The 23,391-nt window shown below is 48.9% G+C and overlaps 2 protein-coding genes across 6 annotated transcripts; both read left to right on the top strand.

Moving 5' to 3' along the window:
* The first annotated feature begins 280 nt into the window (after nt 1–280).
* KLK14 (kallikrein related peptidase 14) lies at nt 281–4,772 on the top strand. The gene is made up of 6 exons (XM_057713001.1): nt 281–408; nt 549–610; nt 1,441–1,612; nt 3,082–3,335; nt 3,576–3,712; nt 4,269–4,772. Exons 2-6 carry the CDS (start codon nt 571–573, stop codon nt 4,422–4,424), a joined length of 759 nt encoding a protein of 252 aa, XP_057568984.1. The 5' UTR covers nt 281–408; nt 549–570; the 3' UTR covers nt 4,425–4,772.
* Nucleotides 4,773–9,252: 4,480 nt separating this feature from the next.
* Nucleotides 9,253–21,463, top strand: KLK13 (kallikrein related peptidase 13). Of its 5 annotated transcripts, XM_057712986.1 has the most exons (7): nt 9,253–9,429; nt 9,691–9,797; nt 14,269–14,356; nt 17,519–17,702; nt 18,018–18,286; nt 19,707–19,843; nt 21,257–21,463. In XM_057712986.1, exons 2-7 carry the CDS (start codon nt 9,711–9,713, stop codon nt 21,443–21,445), a joined length of 954 nt encoding a protein of 317 aa, XP_057568969.1. In that variant the 5' UTR covers nt 9,253–9,429; nt 9,691–9,710; the 3' UTR covers nt 21,446–21,463. The 5 variants fall into 5 exon arrangements, with proteins under 5 accessions (XP_057568969.1, XP_057568971.1, XP_057568972.1 ...); XM_057712988.1 differs by lacking the exon at nt 9,691–9,797; XM_057712989.1 differs by lacking the exon at nt 9,253–9,429 and having other exon boundaries at nt 9,514–9,797; nt 17,519–17,728; nt 18,018–18,075; nt 19,660–19,843.
* Nucleotides 21,464–23,391: the final 1,928 nt, after the last annotated feature.

The raw sequence follows: 23,391 nt of genomic DNA, 5'->3' as shown, positions 1-23,391 counted from the left end.
CTCTCTGTCTGCCTCTGTTCCTCCCTCTCTCATCCCCTCCTTGACCCCCACACACCCCGTCCACCCTGCCCTGGGGTCCCCCTCCCTGGCTTCCTACCAGATTGTAACACCTTCACCCACCAGGCAGGCAGGTTCTCATTAACAATTGTGGCTGCTTCTCTGGCCAGAGAGGAGAGGGAGGAGATGGGATGGAGATTCTGGAATGGAAACTAGGCAATAAAAAAAAAAAGTCAGAAGGGTGGAGGAGCAGGGCCAGCTACTCAGACCAGGGATAAAAGGCCTCCATGAGTGGCAAGGAAGCAAGACAACATCCCCACACCTCCAGACAGGAGACATCAAGGCAGGACCTGAACCCTTCTCAGCATCCTCCCTCCAGCCACCAAGGAGCCTCCAGACCCTGCCCTCCTGGTCTCAGGCCTCTCTTCTGTCCCTCATCCTTGTCTCTAAGGGTCTTAGTCTCTGTCTAAGAGGCTCTCTCTCTCTCTCTCTGACCTGTAACTTCTGGATCACAGCATCCTTAACTCTCACTTTCTCTCTGCATTTGCCAGAATCCAACCCCCAGTCCTCAGAATGTTCCTCCTGCTGACAGCACTTCAGATCTTGGCTGTAGGTAAGACAGCAGTGGGGCCTGGACTCTAAGAGATGGGGAAGGGCCCTGGGGACCCGAGATGCTCACGAGTGACCAGGTGAGAAGGGGTGGGGAGTCGTTTGGGGATCATGGCGGAGGAGCGTGCTGGAGGGGAGCCTAAGTTCTAAGTTGTGGAGGTGTTAGGAGATTGCAGGGTCCAGAGAGTTGTAGGAGATAGTGAGACGTAAATGAGGAATTGAGCAGAACTATCAGGTCTTGACTGGGTCTTATTAGAAAGGACCGCAGGACACTTCTTGATTGTGTTAGGGGAAGAACGAATATGGGAAAGGTAACCTGTTGTCAGAAAGGATGGTGGGAATGATGATGAGGTGGTGGGCTCCTGGCAGGGCGTGTGGCGTGGCATGCAGAGTGCGTGTGCAGAGAGCTAGTGGGTCCTGGGGGTGCATATTGAGGAAGAAGTCTGGGAAAGGGACAGGGAGCCCCCTGAAGGTGTTGGAGGATTACTGGGTGGAATTGTGGTGTATTGTGAAAACTAATGGTAGAAAACATTCGTGGGAAAGGAAGTAGATGTATCAGGACCGTGGATGAGGTGGCCCTGGGATCCAATAATAGATATTCTAGAGATGTCTGGGGGTTAGGGGGTGTCAAAAACTCCCTGGTTGTGTTGGGACAGTACTGGGGGCAATGTCGGGCACATCTCACATAGGGTGAGGTAGATAAAGGTGGGTGGTTTCAGGATTAGGCAAAATAGGGGGATCTGTGGATTCCGAATATCCTAGAGAGCTGGGGGTGGGTGGAGAGCATTCGTCCATCTGCGTTCCCCAGTCCACTTCACCCTTGCCTTCTCCTAGCCACGGCACAGAACCAAGCGAACGAGACCAGGATACTTGGTGGCCACCCGTGCGACAAGAACTCCCAACCATGGCAGGCAGCCCTACTGGCAGGTCCCTGGCGTAGTTTCCTCTGTGGAGGGTCCCTGCTGTCTGGCCAGTGGGTCATCACCGCTGCTCACTGTGCCCGCCCGTAAGTCACCCCCTCCTTATTCTTCTGTCAAGTGTATTCCAGAGTCTAGCCCTGTGTAGAACCCAGTGTAGTAGCTGGATCCTGGTTTGGGGTCTAGATAAGAGCCTAGCACCACAGACCTAGCTCAGAACATGGAATCCAGCCATAAATGTCGAACGCAGTTTAGATTCTAAAAGCAGATTAACCATTTAGAACCTATACACCAGCTTAGAGTCCCACACAGACTCTAGAGCCTAACACACAACCCGAGATCCATCCAGAAGCCAAGCCCTACATAGAGTCTAAGATGAGGAGCCCGTCCCAAAGTGGTAGTTGAATTCAGGACACAGTCTACCTTCAGAGACTCAGGACCCACCCCTCTCAGAACACTTCCTGGAATCCAGAGTCAGGTTCAGAACCCACAGTCCAGCCATAAATCCAGGAACATGCTTACAGCACAGAGCATAGGATAAAGACAGAACCTGGAGCTTGTTCTATGAGGGTGAGTCAAAAATTATCCACACTCTGGCTGTGTGACCAACAGAAGTTTTAATATAACTAGAGTGCAGATGATTTTTGACTAATCCTTGTATATCCAATGTTTAATCCAGAGTCTAATCTACAGCTCCTCTTTGAGCAGCCTAGAATCCAGACCTCAACCCGCATCCACATCCCAAAATAAAGACCGTAATCTAAAGCTTCATATAGAGCCCTTCCCAGATTCTAGACCTAAACCTGGACCCCAGACCCCAGACTAGAAGTCAAAAAGTCCAGATAAAAGCTCACTCAGTCCGCATAAACCAGATCTAATGCCATAAACTGAAGTTCAGTGTAGAACCTAGGGCCCAGAATCTAGAACATAGAGCCCAGAATTGAAACCAACATCTAGAACCTGGGATCCAGACTATAATCTGGAGCTCCATCTAGAACCCAGAGCCGATCTGAAGTCAAGTGCTCAGACCAGAGTCTAGAACCAGAAGTCCAGACTTTTGCCTCGAAACTGGAGCTCACACAGTATTGAAAGTATGCTATCATCCAGACTCAATCTAGAACCCAGCTCCTATCTTAGAGTCATAAGTTCAGGATGTCCAGAGCTCCAGGGCCAGGCTAGAACTCTGAAGCCTACTTGAGAATATTCATTCTGATTTAGAGCCTAGAGCCACAGCCCAGAGTCTCACTTAGGACACAGAATATTGATCCAGGCACAGACAGACCCTAGGATGGAGCCAAGAATGCCCACCCATCATCTTATACCCAAGTCAGGAGGCAAAGCATAGCCCACGAGGGGAAGGGGAGGATGGTAAGACTGGATCCAGAGAGAATGCCCAGGCAGGGGGAAAGGGTACAGGAGGCCAGGAAACAGTCTGCAGTTAGAGGGAGGGTTAGACTTGAAGGAAACTCATCACCAGGGAAGGCAGTGTTGCTGGAGGGCGGGGAGGAGTCTCCGGGTCAGAACCTGAGCCGCACTACTCCTGGGGGTCATGGGCCAGGATTCTTCGAGTTGCCCTGGGCAAGCACAACCGGAGGATTTGGGAGCCCACAGAGCAGGTGCTGCGTGTGGCTCGCCAGGTGCCACACCCCCAGTACAACTCCCAGACCCACAATAACGACCTGATGTTGCTGCGGCTGGAGCGGCCCGCGCGGCTGGGGAAGGCAGTGAGACCCATCGCCGTGGCCAGCGCCTGTGCCAACGCGGGGACCTCCTGCCTGGTGTCGGGCTGGGGCACCACATCCAGTCCCATCGGTGAGGAGTCCTGCGTCAGGAAAGGGGGCTGGGGGCCTGAGTCCTGGGTCTGAGGGGGGAGGGGGCGGGGGCCTGAGTCCTGGGTCTGAGGGGGGAGGGGGCGGGGGCCTGAGCCCTGGGTCTGAGGGGGGAGGGGGCGGGGTCTGAGTCCTGGGTCTGAGGGGGGAGTGGCTGGGGGTCTGAGTCCTGGGTCATGTTGGAGGGTAGACTCCATTGTAACCCCTCGGTGCCCCCCACCAGCCAGGTACCCCAACATTCTGCAATGTGTGAACATCAACATCTCCTCGGATCAGGAGTGTCGGCGGGCCTACTCTGGAACCATCACCGACGGCATGGTCTGTGCGGGGGTCCCCGAAGGCGGGAAGGACTCCTGTCAGGTGAGGCCCAGGAGACAGCCTGGGCAGGGGGATTGTTTGGGGCTGGGACTTAGGTACGAAAGGACCACAGGAGCATGAAGATCAGGGGACCCCCCCCCCACCCAGAGACCTAGAGAGGTTGTAATAGCCAGTCTGCCTCCTCTCTGTTTGCCCTTGGGTATTGGACCTGTTTCCTCACCTGTCCCATGGGGGCAGCAGGTCTTCGTCGGGGGAATGAGATGAGCTAGTCCACTGCTGTCATCACATATGGGTACCTGGAAAGCCCTCTAGAGATTTTAATCCATTCCAAAACAATGGCTCCAGAGGCACACCTGGAAACACACACATAGTTTTCTAGAGCCCGAGATGAGATGAAGAGGGGCTCAGGAGACCCAAGGGACAGAGACAGAGAGGGAATGAGTGACCCCAACGCCCAGGGGCTGAGATCTGCAGAGCCCCTACCGGGGGGGCGGGGGTCTCAGCCCACCCCCGGCCCATCTTTGCCTCTCGGGTTCTCCATGCCCACAGCTCTGGCCGTCTGTCTGTGGATGTCTCCATCTCTGTCTCTCCCCCTCAGGGTGACTCCGGGGGACCCCTGGTGTGCGGAGGAGAGCTCCAGGGCCTCGTGTCCTGGGGGATGGAGCGCTGTGCCCAGCCTGGTTACCCCGGCGTCTATACCAATCTGTGCAAGTACCAAAGGTGGATCCAGGAAACCATGCAGAGCAGATCATAGCTGATGTGACAGAATATCACCTGCCCACATGCTTTCCAAGACATTGCTCCTCCCACTCAAGACCCAGAGATCCCAGCCCCCAGCTCCCCATCCCTCAGACCCATGAGTCCAGGCCCCCAGCATCCTGATCCTGACCCCTGGCTCAGAACTCCCCTCTCCCAGAGCAGTTCCTTCAGGGGTCCTCTCCACACCCCAAAGCCTCCCCGTCATTATTCAAGGCACCCCTAAGACACACAGAGCAGGAGCATGAGGGCAAAGGAGCTGATCTGGCACTATATTCCGAAAAAGACAATTTTCAAAACTTTTGATGTCTCTAAAAACCAGATAAGTACTACTAATAAAGTTTTAACAACCCTAAATTCCATTCTCCAGTCATTTAATTCACCCAACAGATATGCACGCAGAGGTCCAATGTTGCCCAGTGAGGAGCCATGTTCCAAGGTGCGTGGTGTCCCCTGAGGGTCTGCCCCCTCACCACCCACTGTACACGGTATGGTAGGAGGAAAAGCCCCAGCCTTGCAGTGTGACCCTGAGCAGGACTGCCCCTCCCCCAGCCTCCCCTGGGAGGCCTGTGAGCAGGGACTGCTGAGGTCCAGGACCACGAGGGCAAAGACCTACCTTGTTTCGTGGAAAACACTATGTGGATGAAGAGGTCCTCTTTTTTTCCTAATCAGATCTCAAGTGAGGAGAGTTAAGTTAATCACCCTCTTGAGTTCAGGTCCTGACAGAGCCCTGCTCTCATTTTACTTATTTCCATTTGTCATCCCTGGCTCTGGGCCCCCTCCCTCCGCACAGGCACCAACAGAGCTGGCCTTGAATCCTCGGAACACCTGCGTTGTCACACTGTGTTGCTTGTGATTTACATGAAATCATTGTGTTATGAACCTCATTCTCTCTCTTACTTTCATTCAAGAATGACTGTTGGGCACCTACTGTGCGCAAGGCATTGGTCTACTTATAGGGTACCTGCTATGCACCAGGCATGGATCTAGGTACTGGAAGTAGGGCTGAGAACAAGCCAGACAAATCCAAATGCTTTCATCCCAGAGCTTACGTTCTAGCAGGAGGTGACGGACAAGAAACAGTAAACATAATTGAAAAGTAAAGTAGAGAGTCCCTATGAATTAAAAGGTCATTAAACTTGGGCTGGGTGGCAGCTCTTGTGGGTGTACCAGAACCAGCTCATACTAGCCCATGGGAGCCTCTTGGCAAGTTTTCAGGAATTTTGAAAGCCGGTTGCTAACCATAGCCACTATTGGAAATTAAATTACATAAACTTACAATTAAATAATGTATACTTTATAAAAGTCAATACTCAAAACTCATCAATTCCTAATTATTTTTACTGATATCTATGCTTTGAGGCTATTTATGTCTGTCATGTTACAGCTGTAACGGTGAGCACCTGCGCATCCCTTCCCGATTCCGTGTCCATCTTCTTGTGGTTCTGTGCGTGGATACTGCGGGACTCAGATACAGTAGAAGGCTGTATGGCCATGTGTGGTCACCTGCTCTGCTGTGGGGGACAGCCCAGGGTCAGAGAGTTCTGAGAGGGCAGGTCTGGAACCCGCCTGACTACAACAGCTCAAAAGATTCCTGGAGGGGGAGGGGGGGGACGGGGGTATAGAGCCAGTGTTTTATAAAAACTATAAATGCAGCATAACCTTTAAAAATTGTGAATCACTATATCGCATACCTGTAACTTATATAATATTTTACATCAACTATCCTTCAATTAAGAGAAAGAAAAACAGACGGGAAAACAAGACTGCTGGGAAGTGGAGACGGTACCTTTCGTCTATCACCATGAGAGCCAAGGTGACACAGACACACCTTGGGTCTCATGTGTAGCAGCCACACAAGCTCTGCGGAGGGAAGGAGTTGAAAGCAGCCGTGTCCTTGAGTCGCTCTGAACCCCCAGACAGATGAGGACACAGACCATGCTGTAATTCTTGGCCTGCAACCTTCTATCAAGCTAAGGACAAACAGTTTAAAGATGACTTTAATCTGATTTCCAACTCACCTTCCCAGCTGCGACAGTTGCATACCCTGTTTTATTACTTCTCAGATGCACATCCCTTTCCCATTTTTACCTCCTCTGAAAGCAGGGAGGCATCTTATAGCTAGCTGAAAGCGTTATGTCTCAGCATGATGCCCTAATTTAGTTGACAGCTCCTTTTCCTTTCTCAGTGGTATACAAAATAATAGCGCCAATACAATCAAGGCATTTTAGATCTGATGAAATTGGGTACAAAGGAAGGTGGGTGTGAGTGAGGAGTCAGGTTTCGGTCTTAAGGCGATCTTATTCCGCCAAGGGTGATGGGATGTTATTTCACACCAAAATAGTGTGTTAACAGCCTATCCACGTGGCGGTCTGCCCATCTGTTCTATTACCACTCACCACAGTGTCTCCTCAACCTGTGCTGTCCAAGGTGGTAGCCACTAGCCACACGCAGTCATCTAACTTTCAAACTAAAATTAGCTAGACTGACTATGCATAATGATTGCATTCCTCGGTCGCACTCAACACATTACTGATGCTCTGTAACTGTGTGTGGCCGGTGGCTGCCACATTGGACTGTGTAGATGAATAATTTCCACCACTGCAGAAAGTTCTACTGGCCGGGGCTGCTTGAGTCTATATACCCTTGCTCATAGCGTGGTCCAGGCAACAGCAGTCTCGGAATTATCAGGAACTTACTAGAAGTCAGAGTCTAGGACCCGACCCCAGACCAATTGAACCAGAACCTGCATTTTAACCCCCAGCGGATTCAACGCTTATTAGAATTTAAGCAGCACCACTCCATGGTATATGTCCACCATGTTTAATGACCCAGTCCCCCAGTGATGGACACCTAGTTTCCTTCCGCTACCCAAGCAATACTGCAATGACCATTTGGGGGCAGGCCCCTTATATAACTATAGAACACTTCTCTGGGATATTCACAGGAGCAGGACCACTGGACCAAAAGCCTTACTCTTAATCAATTTCACCAAGTACTGGCAAGTTTTTGCCCAGATAAGGATTCATATCTCTCTGCACCCTCAAAAATGCCTGTAGTTCATTCATTCAGCAGAATATTCATTGAACCCTATTATGTGCCAGTTACTGCTCTAGGAACAAAGCAGATAATATTGTTGCCCTCTGGGAGCTCACTTCTGGAGGAGAGGCAAACAAGGGACACGTAAATAAGTAAAACATGAAATATTGGGAGTTCCCTGGTGATCCAGTGGTTAGGACTCAGTGCTTTCACTTGCTGGTGCCTGAGTTCAATCCCTGGTTAGGGAACTAAGATCCTGCAAGCCTCATGGAGCAGCCAAGACACAAAAACAAAATAAAAGAGAAAAACAAACATGAACTATTACAGATGGAGTAAGTTCTCTGGAGGAAAACAAAGCAGAATAAAGGGATAGAGAATGTTAGAGGAAAGTTATAATTTTCAGTGGGTTTTGCAGGGGGTGGTTAACTCAGCAGGACTATGTTGTCCAAACCCTGCACATTACAAAGAAAGGTTTGGCCCTTGCCTAGCCTCTGGGAGATGACCTCTAAGTTCTTGGAATATTCTGTCTAATAACAGTGTCTTTCTTTACCTGAGTGCCTTGGGCCATGCCAGACAGTCTATCCCAAAAAGGTGATTTATGATGGAGGTCTTGGGGCATGTTTCACCTGTGGAGGAGGTGGAAGCCGTGCAGGCAGACAGCCATGTGCCTGTGTGACCAACACCAATAGAAAACACAGACACCAAGGCTCAGGTGGGCTTTCCTGGTGGGCAATACCCTGTACGTGTGGTCACGCGTTGTTGCTGGGCAAAGTAAGCGCTGTCTATACCACTCCACTGGGAGAGGACGGTTGGAAGCTTGTGCCTGGTCTCCCCTGAACTGGGCCCTGTGTGCCTTTTCATTTTGCTGTAATAAACCAAAATCGTGAGTACAGGAGCTTTTCTGAGTTCTGTGAGTCCCTAGTGATTCCCTGAACCTGTCTCAGGGATCCCCAACTACAGAGGTCAAGAAAGTCTTCACGGAGAGAATGACAAGAATGGAAGAAACCAGGCAGACATCTGGTTTGGAAGAGGGCTCCAGGAGTGGGAATTAAAGTTTTGAAGTTCTGAGATGGGATTGTGCCCGGCATGAGAGGGGCAGGAGAAGAGGAGGGGGAGGGAGAGATCAGAAGACTACTGGGGCCAGATGATCTAGAGCCTTGTCGGCCACCATAAGGAAACTTGACTTTCACTCTGCGTGAGGTGGGAGGCACTGCAGGTTTTCAAGAAGAGGAGCGACCGGCTCTGACTTACATTTTAAATAAAAGGTCACTCTGGCTGCTGTGTCGTAAACAGAGTGTAGGCAGACAAGGACAAAAACAGGGAGACCAGACAAGAAACTTGCAATAATCCAGGTGAGAGATGATGGTGGCTTGGAGGGACCATGGTGGCGAGGGCGGAAGGCATTGAGAAATGGTCCTATTCTGGATCTATTTTGAAGGTAGAGCTGGCAGGGTTTGGTAACAAAATGGATGTGTGGGGTGTGAGAAAAGGAATTCAAGGGCGAGACTGAGGTTTCGACCAAGGAATAAAAGGATGAAGAGACTATTTACTGAGAGGATCAAGGTTGTAAGAGGAGCCCATTTGGAACGTGAGAGGGGTGGAGGACAGGAGTTCAGTTTTCAATGTGAATTTGTTGAGTAGGCATTTGGATGTGAAGTCGAGAGTTTCAGAGCAAGGTCTGGCTGGAGACATAAAATTTGGGAGTCGTCAGCATGTAGTTGGTATTTAAAGCCACGAGAGCAGATGAGATCACCAAGGGAGTGTGCGTAGACAGAGGAAAGAAGAGGGTCAAATGCTCCAGCATGTAGAGATTGGGGACATGAGGAGAAAACAGCACCAGGCACGGACGAGAAGCAGTCAGTGAGCTATGAGGAAGACCAGGCGGGGGTAGTGTCTCAGCAGCTGAGGAAAGACTTTGAAGGACGAGGGAGTGATCTGCTTGCTAAACACTGCTGATAACTCAAGTAAGATGAACCCCAATGAGCTTGCTACTGGGTTCAGCAACATGGACGTTATTGGTGCCCTTAAAAGAGGCACAGCTGGTGGAGCAGTGGGGGCGGAGGCCTGCGTGGAGTGGGCTCAAGAGAACAGGAGGAGAGGAATGCCAGACGGGACGTGTAGCCAACATTTTGGAGAACTGCAGCCAAGGGGAGCAAAGATTGGGCCAGGGGCTGAAGGAGAGCGTGAAGGTTGAGAGAAGGTTTTTTAAAAAATTCTTTTCATAGAACGTGGGAGAAATGGTAGCATGTTTGTATGTGAATGGGGAAGAAAAAAATTGATGATGCAGGCGAGGGAGCAGAGAACTGCTGGCTGGAAGAGTGTCCTCGAGGAGGTGAGAGGGGATGGGGTACCTGGCACAGGTGGAGGGGTCATCTATGGAGGTACATCTATAGAGATGGGAGAGGAGGCAGAGGATGTGAGCACAGATGCAGGTAGGTGGCAAGACTGACCTTTCTAGTTTTTGCTATTCTGATGGGTGCAAAGGGGAATTTCATTGATGTGTGAGAAAGATGATGACTGGGGCCAATAGCCTTAATAACATGGACCCGGCTCTAAAGAAGAACTCTCCTGTCTCAATTTCTTGGGCATCTTTCTCTCCAAAAGCCCAAGTCTGATTTCTCCCCCAGGTATCTCTGTGTCTTTCTACTCATACATCGTCTTGCCTTTGTCTCTCCCTGCATTTCCTCTGCCCTCTCCCATCCACCTTGTTTTTCTATCTCTGTGTGTTTATCCTTTTGGGTCTTTCTCTTCTCCCCCTCCCTTCATGCATCGGGGCTTCTGCTCTGGGCCTGGGTGTGGGGCCAACTTTCTCGTCTCAGCCAGCACTTCCAACCAGAACTTCCAGTTCCTGCTTGACAAAGAACCCCATTTTCAAGCCAAGCGAGGGTGGGGCTCCCGGGAACCTCGGGCTGCCTCCATCTCCAGCTTTAGTTATTTAACAAGCATGTTTGTGGCCCTTGATTGGTGTCAAACTCTCCTCTAAGCATCTTCAAATATTAACTCATTTAACCCTCCTCTATGAGGCAAGTGCTATTGGTAGCACCATTTTACAAATGGGACACAGTGGCCATGTCACTTGAACTCAACTCTGAACCACGAGGAACACTGTCTCTTTTTCCAGTCCTTTCTCTTTCTTTCTCCAGCCCTTCTCTCTGAGGGGGACAGACGCTGATCTATGAGCCAGTACCCCTGGATTTGGTTTAATTGGCATGAAACTTTCAGCCGCTCACTGCCCCACACGAGCTCCAGTCGCCTTATTGATCAAGTGAGGGGATGGAACATCCCCAGTCCTTGGTGGGTCTATGACCTCGCTTCAAAAAGCATCAGCCAATCATAAGCCGTAATATCAGTGTGGATCTGATACTCACCCCTCAGCAAATACCAAACCCCTACTCCAAGTTCCAGCCCTTCCCAAGTGAGAAAGGCTTTTTCTGGAAGTGTGGACCCAGGTCACAAGAGGGCACAGGAACCGTGACTTCCCACACAAGCCTGTCACCTCACTTGACCTGGCATCCTCCCTCCTGCCACTCAGCCTGAACCCAACTCAACTCAAAAAGAGTGAACTCAGTCCCTTCTCTGGGTCCAGTCCTGGGAGGTGGGGTAATTCCAAGGTGGGGGACGACAACAGACTTTCTGTCTCCTTGAGAGGCACTCACAGCTGTGACCCAGCCTACTCCCACCAAAACCCTACCCCGACACAGATACTCGACCTCACGTCTAGTGCTTATTATCAATGTCAACGCACAACACCAACTCAACTGTATTTCAACACTGCCCCATCCAAATACTCAATCTTGGCCTCATCTCCAGCCCCAACCCAACTGGACTCTGTCAACAACATTATTCCCAGACCCTCCCATCTACAACTTAATCCTATCCCCAAAACCAACTCCCGCCCCATCCTCACCCCAGGTCCACTCTCTTCCCCAAACTCACCTGCATTCCCAGTGAAGTCATCAGACATCCCTCCCACTACCATCCTAAGCCAGACCACAAACTTTTCTTCCTAGTGTAGGGAAAAATTGTGAAAGACTTTAAGATGGACCCAACAGATATCATCAATGGAAAACTGGATAGCTTATCTGATTATATGGGGTCTCAGCTTCTTTTACTGTCCTTGAGCTACTTTATAACTCTGAAAATGATAAGTAGTTGATAGCAGTGCAAATGATTCTTGTCCGTAACCATGCAAATGTTTTGTCAGGTGAAAGTACAATTCCCTCCCCTCCATATAGAATAAGCCAGTTTTGCATCTATTTGTTAATTCACTTCAGCACTTCTTACTGCCTCTATGTGTGTGGTTCTTTGTAACGTCTTACTAGCTCCGTCACTTATTAATGAATCCAAATAACATCTTTGACATACGTTCATTTTATCTTTTTAAATTTTTTTCAGTAAATTCATTTTATTTATTTATGTATTTATTGGCTGCGTTGGGTGTTTGTTGCTGCGAGCGGGCTTTCTCTAGTTGCGGCAAGCAGGGGCTACTCTTTCTTTGCGGTGCACATGCTTCTCATTGCAGTGGCTTCTCTCATTACAGAGCACAGGCTCCAGGAGTGCGGGCTTCAGTAGTTGTGGCGCATGGACTTAGTTGCTCTGCGGCATGTGGGATCTTCCCAGACCAGGAATGGAACCTGTGACCCCTGCATTGGCAGATGGATTCTTAGACATATGTTTATTTTATAGATGCAGGAGCGTCCCAGTTAGATACTATTTAAAAAACTTTTAACACTAGATTTGACCCTTATGTACAAACTTTATCTCCCCCAGTATGGACCACACCAGTTTTGAGAGGAATCCTTACTCCACCCATCTTAATCCCTTATCCTTATCATGATACCACTGCTGTCTCTCTTTCCAAATTTCATCTGGTCCCCATCTCTGGCTCTCTTTCAAATTCTGACCCCACCTCTGTCCTCTCTAATCCCTAATCCTGCCCCCTCCACTCCCTAGGATTAGCTCACAGCTCCACCCAGTCACTGTTCCAGTAGCCACCTACTCACTCCTAAAACACTGTCTCTTCCTCCTTCCTCTTCCCCCTCATCACGGCCCCCAGAGCTTTCTGATTCCTGCTTCTCCCCCTCCACCTACATCCCCATGAACTGTCTCACCCCATCTGGCCCTGCTCCTAAAAGGCCATTTATCCAAAATATTGGGACCTTCCTGGTGGCGCGGTGGTTAAGAATTCTCCTACCAACGCAGGGGGCACAGGTTCCAGCCCTGGTGCAGGAAGAACCCACATGCCGTGGAGCAGTTAAGCCTGTGCGCCACAACTACTGAGTCTGTGTGCTGCAAATACTGAAGCCTGCACGCCTAGAGCCCATGCTCTGCAACAAGAGAAGCCATCACACTAAGCCCACACCCTGCAAAGAAGAGTAGCCCCTGCTCGTCACAAGAGAAAGCCCTAGGGAAGCAACAAAGACCCAACGCCCAACACAGCCAAAAATAAATTTAAGAAAAGAAGAAAAAAAAAAGAGAGAGAGAACAAAATATTGCTTTCCCAGGTCCAACCTCTGGCCACATCCAAGTCTAAGTTGATGTTCTATCCACCTATCTGAAGATTCCCTTCTTGTGTCTGACTAGGGGAGGAGGGACAGGTAGAATAAATTTGGGCATCCCTGCGTTTTCCAGAAGAACTAGGGCTGGAGACGGAGTTGGGGCTGGAGATGAGGCTAAGAACTAGAACTTAGGTGTGTTGAGTTTGATGCAGAGAAATAAACGAAATAAGGCTGTTGAAGGGGATGGGTCTGAGGGATAGGTTGACGGTAAGGGGAATCATTAAAATTAGTTGAGAGATGGTAATAGGGTGGAAAAATGGCCAAGTGGAAGCTGATGTATATTGAGAATATGCATAGGGTTGGCGGGGGGCAGGTGAGAAAGTGGGCTGGAAAATAGGTTGAGGTTAGGGAGGGCCCTAGGGATTTTGGGTGGGCCAGGGGTGGGAACTGGGCTTTTCCCTTCCCTCCAGGTGGGTCTTGCTGCCTGAAAGTTCACAGTAGGCTCAACTCGGGCTTGGGCAGAACCAGACCTGGGTCCCAGCTTGTCCTGGAAGCTCCGCCCCACGCGGAGGGCCAAGCCCAGGCTTGGGGGTGCCTGGCAACAACCTGCTGAGCCATTGAGGGTGGAGAGGGGACGGCCAGCAACAGGGAAATGCTGAAGGCCCTGGGGGAGGGAGTTCAGGGGTTAAAAGCCATGGGTCGAGGCTGAAGTTGGAGGCAGCTGGCAGCCGAAGCTCTTCACCCGGGGTCCTTACCCAGGTAGGATGCGCCTAAGGCAGGAGCAGGAGCATTGGAAGGGGGGAGTGGAGGGGAAAGAGGGAGACAGCTGAGTCAGGGAGATGGAAACGGACGCCAGGGACTCAGTTACAGAGACAGAAATCTGCAGAGATGTTCAGAGGTGAAGCATGGCAGAAAGATACGATGCTCAGATTTAGACCGAGCGCCTGGGATCCACCCTGAGAGGGGAGAACGGGGACGGAGACGGTGGAGAGGGGCGCGAGAGTGCACCAAGGACCTAGCTCGCTGGAGGGCAGGGGCGGAGAAACTGACTACCCTGGGTGAAGGGCTGCAAGCAGGAGCCCCGGGTGAGGGAGGTGTGCAAGCTGCCCCTCCCACCGCTTTCCTGGGACCACCCCCGCCCCCTCCCCCCCACCGCACCCCCCACCCCCGCCAAGAATGGAACTTGGGGAGGGGGTTGCAGATTCCAGGGTCAAGGTTTTCAGAGTAAAGGAGAGGACATTCAAGACTGGGAAACGCAGAGCAGGGAGCTCTGGCCAGCTCTTAACACCCCCTCTAACTTCCCAGGCTCGGCCTGCCCTGCCCCCCCATCACAAAGTCACCATGTGGTCCCTGGCCGCCTCCATCGCTTTCCTGACGGCGACCTTGTCAAGAGGTAAGAATGCGCGGGGGTGTAGGCGGGGTGGCGGCTTCAAACAATGGGAGGAGGGGTGGGAGGGGGAGTGGCAGCCGCGATCTCCGTCCCCCCGCCCACTGGGGCCGGTCCTGCGGGGACACAGGAGAGCTTCCTGCTTGTCCCTGCGTGACCTGGTATCCCAGCTGGGGTCAGTCCCCTCTCCCTACCAACCCCAGACCCCTCCCAGTTCAGATGGGCTCGCCCTATTTTTAAGGCTTCGAGATCTTCCGCCCCAGCTGGTCGGCTGCTTGTCCTACTCTGCACTGGAAAGCCCACCCCCAGAGACCCTCCCACATTCAAGGCCTCCCCAGAGTTAGAAGAGACAGACACGGGTTCAAATCCTGACGCTGCTACGTCGAGCAAGTAGCTTGGCTTCTTTCTTTCATCTGCAAAATGGGAAGGTTAGGTCCGTACCACAAAGGGTAGTTGTGAATATTGAAATGTAATGCAGGTCATGTGCTCAGTACGTGGCAGCTAGAAGGGACTGGAAAGTTAGTCGTTATTACGACGTTATTGGTAGTATTCTGGCTCCATTCTCTAGCCTTTCCAGAACCTTCTAGATTGTTCTTTAATCCCTGAGGAGACCACCCCCCAAGCCTATCTGATTCTACCCAGAGTTGGTCCCCAAAGATTCCTCTCTTCACATTTAAGTCCCCTTTCCCTACCTTTGCAGGCACGTTCTCTGCAAACTCCACTCACTCATTCATTCATTCAACAAACATCTGAGTACGAGGCACTGAGCTGGGTGCTGTACAAACAGAAACACTGTTCCTGCTCTCAGCACCCAGAGCTTAGCGGAGACGTATGAAGGCATCATTCAATTACCCAAATAATTAGATAATAACGAGTTAGAACTGTGACGCGAGGTGATGGCTTCAAGGAGCCAAGCCAAAAGCCCAGAGACGTAATGGCAGCTCCTGGCCAGGAAGGGCCCCCGAAGGACTTGATCCTTGAGCTGGGACCCGAAGGAGGATGGAGGGGTTCTCAGGCACCTATCGCCACCCTTGGCCTGAAGGTGGGGTGGCTTCTCTCCTTTGGGGACCCTCCTAGGACTCGCGTGTCCCCACCAGGGTGCCACGCCCTGGGGCTAGGACCTCCACATGCATCCTCTCGTGGAGTCCTTAACAGCCTTATGAGGTAGGTGCACTACGATTAGTCCAGTTTCACAGCTGAAAAACCCGAGACTCTGAGACAGCAGGGTCCTGCCCCCACGTCACCGGCAGTGCCTGAGTCAGGATCCTAACCCACGTCGCCTGCCCTGTCCTCCACACCCTGGGCGTTACGCTCTGGCAAACTACCTGAGTTATTTTCACCCTGATGGTCTTCGTAGAGGCAACTTGTTTTCTTTTTTAGCTTAAAACATATTTGAAGTTTATAGCACTGTTCTAAAGGAAAAACAGCATCTTTTGCGATAAATAAGAGGTAAGAGAGAAAAATCAATTCTGCACAATGAACAAAAACAACGTCTATTGGATTGGACCACCTGAAATTGCCTATAGTTGACCCTTTTTGAGCCCCCCCAAAATAGCAGTTGCAGATGGTTCAACTTAATGTTGGGGTTGCCAGCTGAAGGCAACCTTCTGCTTCCTCCTGGTTTTAAAAGGTGAACTCAGCAAGACAAGAGAGGTGTTAAAAGGATGTTAGCACCATCGTGAAACTTTCTCCTGACAGAATCAGGTTTGAAAACCCTCAGTTTCTGAGGGTGCAATTAATAGCCGTCCCCGCTTACTGAGCGCTTGCTCTGTGCCAGGTCCTGTTCGTGTCTTGGATGTAGGATCTTACTGAATCTACAGCTACCCAAAGAGAGACAAACGATTACTTTTTCTTCTTTACAGCTGAGAAAACTGAGGCTGGAGACTTGCACCCAGCCAGAGAGTGGCACATTCAGGATTAGACTTTCTCTGTCCCTGTGCTGACCGCTGTGCCTCCAATGCGAGGCACAGTGCCTGGTACACACAACATTCATTGCTTGAGTACCTGCTGTGTGCCAGACATTGCTAGGTCCTGGGAATGCAGCACTGAATAAAGCAGTTAAGCTGCTTGTGGTCAGTGCAGATTACAGTCAAGGTGAGGAGATTAAATGTAAACAAAGAGAAAGAGAAAGGAGCTGTGATTGTAGCTATGATGAAACTCAACTGGGGGGAGGTCATAGGGGATGACAGGGGGCAGGGAGGTTAGGAGGAGAAATATTAGACCAGGTAACCAGGACTCTGGGATGGCCTCTCTGAGAAGGTGACATTTGAGCTCAGCTCTCAGAGTCAAGAGGGACATGCAACCTTTAGATTCGGAGTACCATCCAATAGAATATTTCACATATATAATGTCCTATATCTGTGCTGTCCAATGTGGTAGCTACTGGCCATGTGGGGCTATTGAATATTTCAAATGTGACTGGTGTAACTGAAGAACTGAATTTTAAATTTCATTCTAATTAATTTAAATTTACACAGCCCTATGTGCCTAGTTACCATATTGAACAGGGCAGGTCTAGCGAAAGAGCTGACTGGAAAGAAGCAGCAAGCACAAGGGATGCTGGTGTGTTTGAAGGACAGGTCCATGAGTCTGGAACAGAGTGAGTGAAGAGGAGAAGTGGGAGAATGGGAGATGGGGTTAAAGAGACTAGCAAGGGTCAGATGATACAGAGTGCTGCAAACTTTGAATCTGGGAGTGGTTAGCCTATGAATGGTATGTAAAGTCGTGAAGGCACTCAACAAATGTGTGTTGAACGGAAGGAGGGATGGATGGATGGAAGGATGGATGGAAGGATACTGCCTAGATAGATAGGTAGGTTAGGCTCACTTCTACCTCCAGAAATCAATCCCCATGGTGGACCAAGAGAGAAAATTCAGGTAGGAAGAAAGTCAGGCTTCTGCCTACCTATCACAAGCATCCTCATTCCATGAACTCTTCTTTTAACCTCCAGTGGAGGCTTTGGCACTTCTACAGAAAAGGACGTCACCTCTTTGCCCTGACTCATCTCTACTGCATCGAAAATGGCAACTCCCAGAGGCCAACAAATGAATCATCTGTTCCTGGTTACCCAGAGCAAAATTCTGACTCTCTTCCCAAGCCAGGAACCACACCACCAGGCCTCCTTTCCCCGTGAACCCCAATTCTCTAATATTTCCTCTTCTTCATCAGGCATCTCTCAAGAGTATCTCAAGATTCTCAATAATGGGACCGATAGACCGCTCCCTGGTGGCTACCCCTGCAAACCCCACTCTCAGCCCTGGCAGGCAGCCCTATTGGTGGAAAGGCGGCTGCTCTGTGGAGGAGTCCTGGTCCATCCCAGATGGGTCCTCACTGCAGCACACTGTCTAAAGGAGTATGTGGGGGCCAAGGAAACATGGGGTAGGGATGCAACTGAAACTGGGGTAGTGGGTGGGTGGAGCTGAATTTGAGGATGAGGTTGGAATTGGTTTGGGATGGGCGTGGGGGTGAGAATGAAGTTTGGAGTGGAGATGGGGGGGGTTGTATGGGAATGGATTTGAAGTAGAGGATTTGAATGCAGCTGGAGTTGAGGATGTGGAAGGAGACATGGCTGGAGATGAGGAAGGTGGGATGGGGAAAGGTTAGATGGGGGATGGGAATGGAAATGGGTTCCTGGGCTCCTCTAATCCCTCCCTTCTTGCACCTACAGTGGGTACAGAGTGTACCTGGGCAAGCATGTCCTGGGGCGTGTGGAAGCTGGAGAGCAGGTGAGGGAGGTAGCTCGATCTATCCCCCACCCTCTATACCAGATCAGCCCCACCCACCTGAACCATGACCACGACATCATGCTTCTGGAACTGAAGTCCTCGGTCCAGCTCACCAACCACGTCCAAATTATGCCCCTCTCTCACCACGACTGGCTCCCCGAGGGCACCTGCTGTCGGGTGTCTGGTTGGGGCACCACCACCAGTCCCCAGGGTATGCACCCACACAGGTGGCCTGAGGTCTCATAGAGTGGCCAGGGAAACTGGGGGAGACATGGGAGGGTAGGTTGGAGGAGGAGTTTTTATAAATAAATATAGATTTAGTTGTACTCGTGATAAGTCAGATATCACATATATAATATATAAATTTATATATATCCTTTATGTAAATATAACAATATAAATATATAAATATATAGAGTTATACAATTTTATATATAATATATAATATATAGTTTTATATATCCTTCATAGAATATATAAGTATAAATGTATATAAATATAGTCACATATAGTATGTTATATATCACATATAGGATATAGTTATATATCCTTTATATACATATACATAGATTGATGAATATAAAGTTATAATGACATATAATGTTATATACTGTATATAAAATTATGTTTCCATTATATAAATATATAAAAATTTATAAATATATAAAAATATATACTATATAGTATATGTACGTGTTATATTTATATGGACATGCACAATAATACATCTGTATATAAAAACATAAATTATAGAAATTAGATTTATTTCCTAAGCTGTAATGATATATTTATGTATTTATTAAATAGATTTGTGGGATGTCCCTGGTGGTCCAGTGGTTAAGACTCTGTGCTTCCACTGCAGGGGACACAGGTTCAATCCCTGGTTGGGGAACTAAGATCCTGCCTGCTGTGCGGCATGGCCGAAAAGAAAAAATTTACATTATATGTAAATGTGTATTTAAATATATAAATATATCATTTATAATTTAGAAAATAAATTTAGTATATTGGTTATATTTATTAAATATAATAAAGTGTAAATAAATATATCTTTTGGATATAAATTTTATATATATATATGAATCTGAATATAAGTTAACCTCTATAGCAACAAGAGCCCTTTGCATCTACTTAGCGGTACTTAGCTCTCCCCTAATCTCATTTCCATTTCTTTCTTCCTAACATGTTCCATCCTTCTTCCCACCACTCCTTCCTACTCTGCCACATCTCTTTTCATCCCTCCTCCTCCTGATGTTTTCCCCATCTCCAATTCTCTCTCACCACCTCTGCCTTCCTGTCTCTTTCCAACACCTTCTCTCTGTCTTTCCCCATCACTTGCTCCACCTCTCTTCTCATCTGCCTCCCCATTCATGTCTCTTAATGAGGTATATTTATTTATTCCTATCCCATTCCTCTCCATCTTTCTCTCTACTCCTCATCTTTTCTCCTACATCTCCCCCATTCCTCTCCACATTTCTGTCTTCCATCACTTTGCCCAGATACATATCCCATCTTTTCTCCCATCTTTCTCTTCCCATCTTTATTTTCTACAAACTCTCTGCCCACCCAACTTCCACCCCATAGCCTATCGAGAACAGACATCCTTAGACCTTCCTCTCTCTCCTCCTTAGTGAGTTACCCCCAAACCCTCCAATGTGCCAACATCGAGCTACACTCAGATGAGGAATGCCGTCAAGTCTACCCGGGGAGGATCACACCCAACATGCTTTGTGCCGGCACAAAAGAGGGTGGCAAGGACTCCTGTGAGGTGAGGCCAAGGGGCGGTGGATTGCCACGCCAGGATGTGGGGACAGATGCTTGGGGGGAAGGATTTGTTTCCAGTCTTGGATGAACCAGTCTTCGTGAGGTGAGATATCCCCTAGCATAGAGGGTCAAGATAAAAAGGGGGTACCCATGGCTGGCAAAAAGAATTCATCTTAAGGCTGGGCTTTGACTGACAGTGGCTGCCCAAGTCCTTCTCTTGAGATATATAAACGTTGGGATTCCTTTGGTTGCAAGTGACAGAAACCCAACACAAACCAGCTTAAGCAAAACCCCGTCTTTTGTGAGTGAAAAGTCCAGGGTGTCTTGTTTCAGGCTCGGGTGGATACAGGTGCACAGTTTGAGTCTGTCTCTCTTTAACTCTCAGCTCTTCTTTCTTTTGTTTCGGCTTCATTCTCAATTAAACTTTGCCCATGCCATAGCAGGATGACTCCAGCAGCTTTGGGCTTACATCCCACCCTCTAAGGAACCATCTTTGAAAGAGAGGACATCCCTTTTCCAACTGTGTACATAAACTGTTTGAACATGATTCTCACCAGGCTGACTTAAGTACAGCTGACCCTTGAACAACACAGGTTGGAACCGCATAGGCCCACTTATACTTGGAGGTTGTTTTCAATAGTAAATACTACAGTAAATACACAATTCAAGGCTGATGGAATCTGCAGATGCAGAACCTCAGATACTGAGGCACAGTGTATGTAGAAGGCCAATTATAAGCTGTAGGGGGAGTTTCACTGTGCAGAGGGTCAGAGTGGTTGAGAGGGCATTCCCCAAATGAAAAAATCAGGAGGCTGTCATCAAAATAAGGGGAAATGGTTACTACATGGGCAAAACAAACAAAAACAACATATGTCCGATAGTGGGGGCTTCTTAGATTGAGTTTCGGTTTTGTGGGAAAGATATGATAATGAACTAATGATATGAGACTTATCAATTAGTAAGGCTCCCTCTCCCTGTGCCCAGAGGGAGAAGTGGCAGTACCAGTGTGTTGCATACCCTACCAGGAGCGTGGCTGGATTAACTCAATAGTAAGATGACACCAAGGAACCATAAAGTTGAAGCAGGGTTGGGAGGTGAGGAGGGGTACACGGAGGGATTTGGGGTCAGAGAATCAAGAACAGGGGTATGAGGTAAGCCACCAGCAATTTAATGAGACTGAGGAACAGAAAAACAGGGAGAGGCACAGAAGTGTCTGTCTGTCTGTCTCTCTGTCTCTCTGTGTCTATCTCTATCTGTCAATTTCTCTGTCTCTCTTTTCTTGTCTCTCTGTGTTTGTCTCCTTATATGTGTTTCGTTGCTGTCTCTCAACCTCTCTCCATTTTCCTCTCTTTATCTCTGCCTCTGTGTGTCTCTGCTGTTGTTTAGGACCCCCTCCCTCTCTCTTTCTCCCACGCAGGGCGACTCCGGGGGTCCCCTGATCTGTAACGAAACACTCCATGGCATCATCTCCTGGGGAGACTTCCCGTGTGGACAGCCCAACCGGCCTGGAGTCTACACCCGAGTCTCCCGGTATATTACATGGATCCAAGAAACAATACGAAAACGGAAAACTCGGGAGCAGAAATGGACCAAGGGCCTACAATAAAAGTCGGGTTGGCTTACCTGCCTCCTTGCTTGGTTTGCCTAGCCCGTCTCTGTCCCTCCCAAAGTGTTCCACTTGAACCAGTGACCCATGTTCTCAAAATACCCAGTCCTAGCTGACATTACGTGTTTCAAAAGCATTCAGTCACTTTCAGCATCGTGGTCTCCTAGATGTTGCATCCCTGAAACATCCCATTCCCCTGAACGTCCCAACCCAGACAGAGTTCCAGATCTCCCAACTGTTTCAGCATAAACCTAGACCACCATCTGAATAGTCTATCTGTAGAACACGTAAATACTTCCATCAGCCCACCTCAACAATATTCTATGTCCCATAAATGAAACTTCCTTGACAACACCCTATACCCCTTCAAGTATTTATTTGTTGCCAATATTCTAGATCCTTCTATGTTCTGTGCTGAAGAGGGATCTAGACTCCCAAGACATTTCTTCCTGAAAATATTCTCTTGTGTGCAGGATCGTCTGCCCTGACAACAGTATATGCGCCTATGAGTCATCACAACTAATGATGGAGTCTCATAATGGTTCATTCTTTCAAATGAACATGGGGAAATTCCTGGAGACATTTCTGGGTCTCCCAAATTGTCCCCTTCCTACCTACATTCCACATTCTGCCAATGTTCCCTATCTCTGAATCCTCATGCCCACTAAACATCAACAGCACTCTAAACTCTAGGGTGCTGGGGTTGAGTATCCCAAAGGCCCTCCATGCCCTATTGTACACCAAATACTCTGATCTTTTATCTTATCCACAATCCTTTTTCAGGACCCCGTGCTGCTGCATCTCTGTCTATGACTCCTAAACGGAGTGGATAAATGCCCAGCCATGGGAATCCCTGCTTTGTGTAAGTCATAAAACACAACCTCTGTTTTCTCATCTGTAAAATGGGGCTCATAATTTTCTTCACAACATTGTTATGAGGATAAATGTTGAGCACTTACCACTATTATTATTTGCACGGTTCCGTATAAAATATTTCCTTAGGCTATTAACAGCCCCTCAAATTCACAGTGCCTAAAATGCTTTTCTCAGCAGACATTTATTCAGTGTTGATCATGTGCAAATACTCTCCTGGGTGTTAGTAAATATTATTTTGTTTATTTATTCATTCAACATTGGTATCTATCACAAGTCAAGCACTGTTTGCAGACACAGATAATAAACAGTGAATTAAACAGACAAAAACTTCTGCCTTTGTAGAGCACACAATCTTTGCAGAAGCACACAATTAAAAAGGGTGTATAAAGAAAAAGACAGTCAGGTGGTGTTACAAGCCATGGGAAAAAAATTAAACAGGGACGAAGAGGGGGGAATATTGAGTTTGGGAAGTGGAAGGAGTTGCTATTTTAAATAGGATGGTCCAGGGAACTCCCCTGGAGGTCCAGCGGTTAGGACTCAGCGCTTCCACTACAGGGGGCATGGGTTCGATCCCTGGTCGGGGAACTTGGATCCTGCATGACACATGGCATGGCCAAATAAAGAAATAAATAAATAGGATGGTCTGGGAAGAAGACCTAACTGAGATGCTAAAGTTTAAAGAAAGACTGAAAGGATGAAGAAAGATAGCCTGGTGCATATCTGGGGAGCAGCGTCCCAAGTGGCAAGTATAGCAAGTGCAAAGGCCCTGAGGCAGGAGCCTGACTGGTGTAGCAGATTAGTGAGGATGATGCAGAGGTTGGTGTGGAGTGACTGCAATAACCCAGGTGGAGGGGATGGTGCTTGAATCAGGGTGACATCCTCGGAGGAGTGAAGAGTTCAGATTCTGGATCTGTTTGAAGGGATCGCTACACAGTGTCCGCTGATATCAGTTGGAGAATGTGAGAAAAAGAGGAAGGTAGAGGATGACGCCAAGGCTTTGGCCTGAGCAACCAGAAGGATGGAGCTGCCATTTGCTGAAATGAAGGTGGGGGCGGGGGAGTGGGGATTTG

The sequence above is a fragment of the Hippopotamus amphibius genome, chromosome 16 (assembly GCF_030028045.1).
Source record: "Hippopotamus amphibius kiboko isolate mHipAmp2 chromosome 16, mHipAmp2.hap2, whole genome shotgun sequence".
NCBI lineage: Eukaryota > Metazoa > Chordata > Mammalia > Artiodactyla > Hippopotamidae > Hippopotamus > Hippopotamus amphibius.
This window is presented reverse-complemented; position numbering and strand designations above follow the sequence as displayed.

Coding starts and splice junctions, on each gene's coding strand:
- KLK14 (XM_057713001.1), top strand. CDS start 571: ATGTTCCTCCTGCTGACAGCACTTCAGATCTTGGCTGTAG. Junction 1,613..3,081: donor GCTGCTCACTGTGCCCGCCC/GTAAGTCACCCC, acceptor GTCATGGGCCAG/GATTCTTCGAGTTGCCCTGG. Junction 3,713..4,268: donor GCGGGAAGGACTCCTGTCAG/GTGAGGCCCAGG, acceptor TCTCCCCCTCAG/GGTGACTCCGGGGGACCCCT.
- KLK13 (XM_057712986.1), top strand. CDS start 9,711: ATGTTTGTATGTGAATGGGGAAGAAAAAAATTGATGATGCAGGCGAGG. Junction 9,798..14,268: donor GGAAGAGTGTCCTCGAGGAG/GTGAGAGGGGAT, acceptor CTAACTTCCCAG/GCTCGGCCTGCCCTGCCCCC. Junction 17,703..18,017: donor GCAGCACACTGTCTAAAGGA/GTATGTGGGGGC, acceptor TTGCACCTACAG/TGGGTACAGAGTGTACCTGG.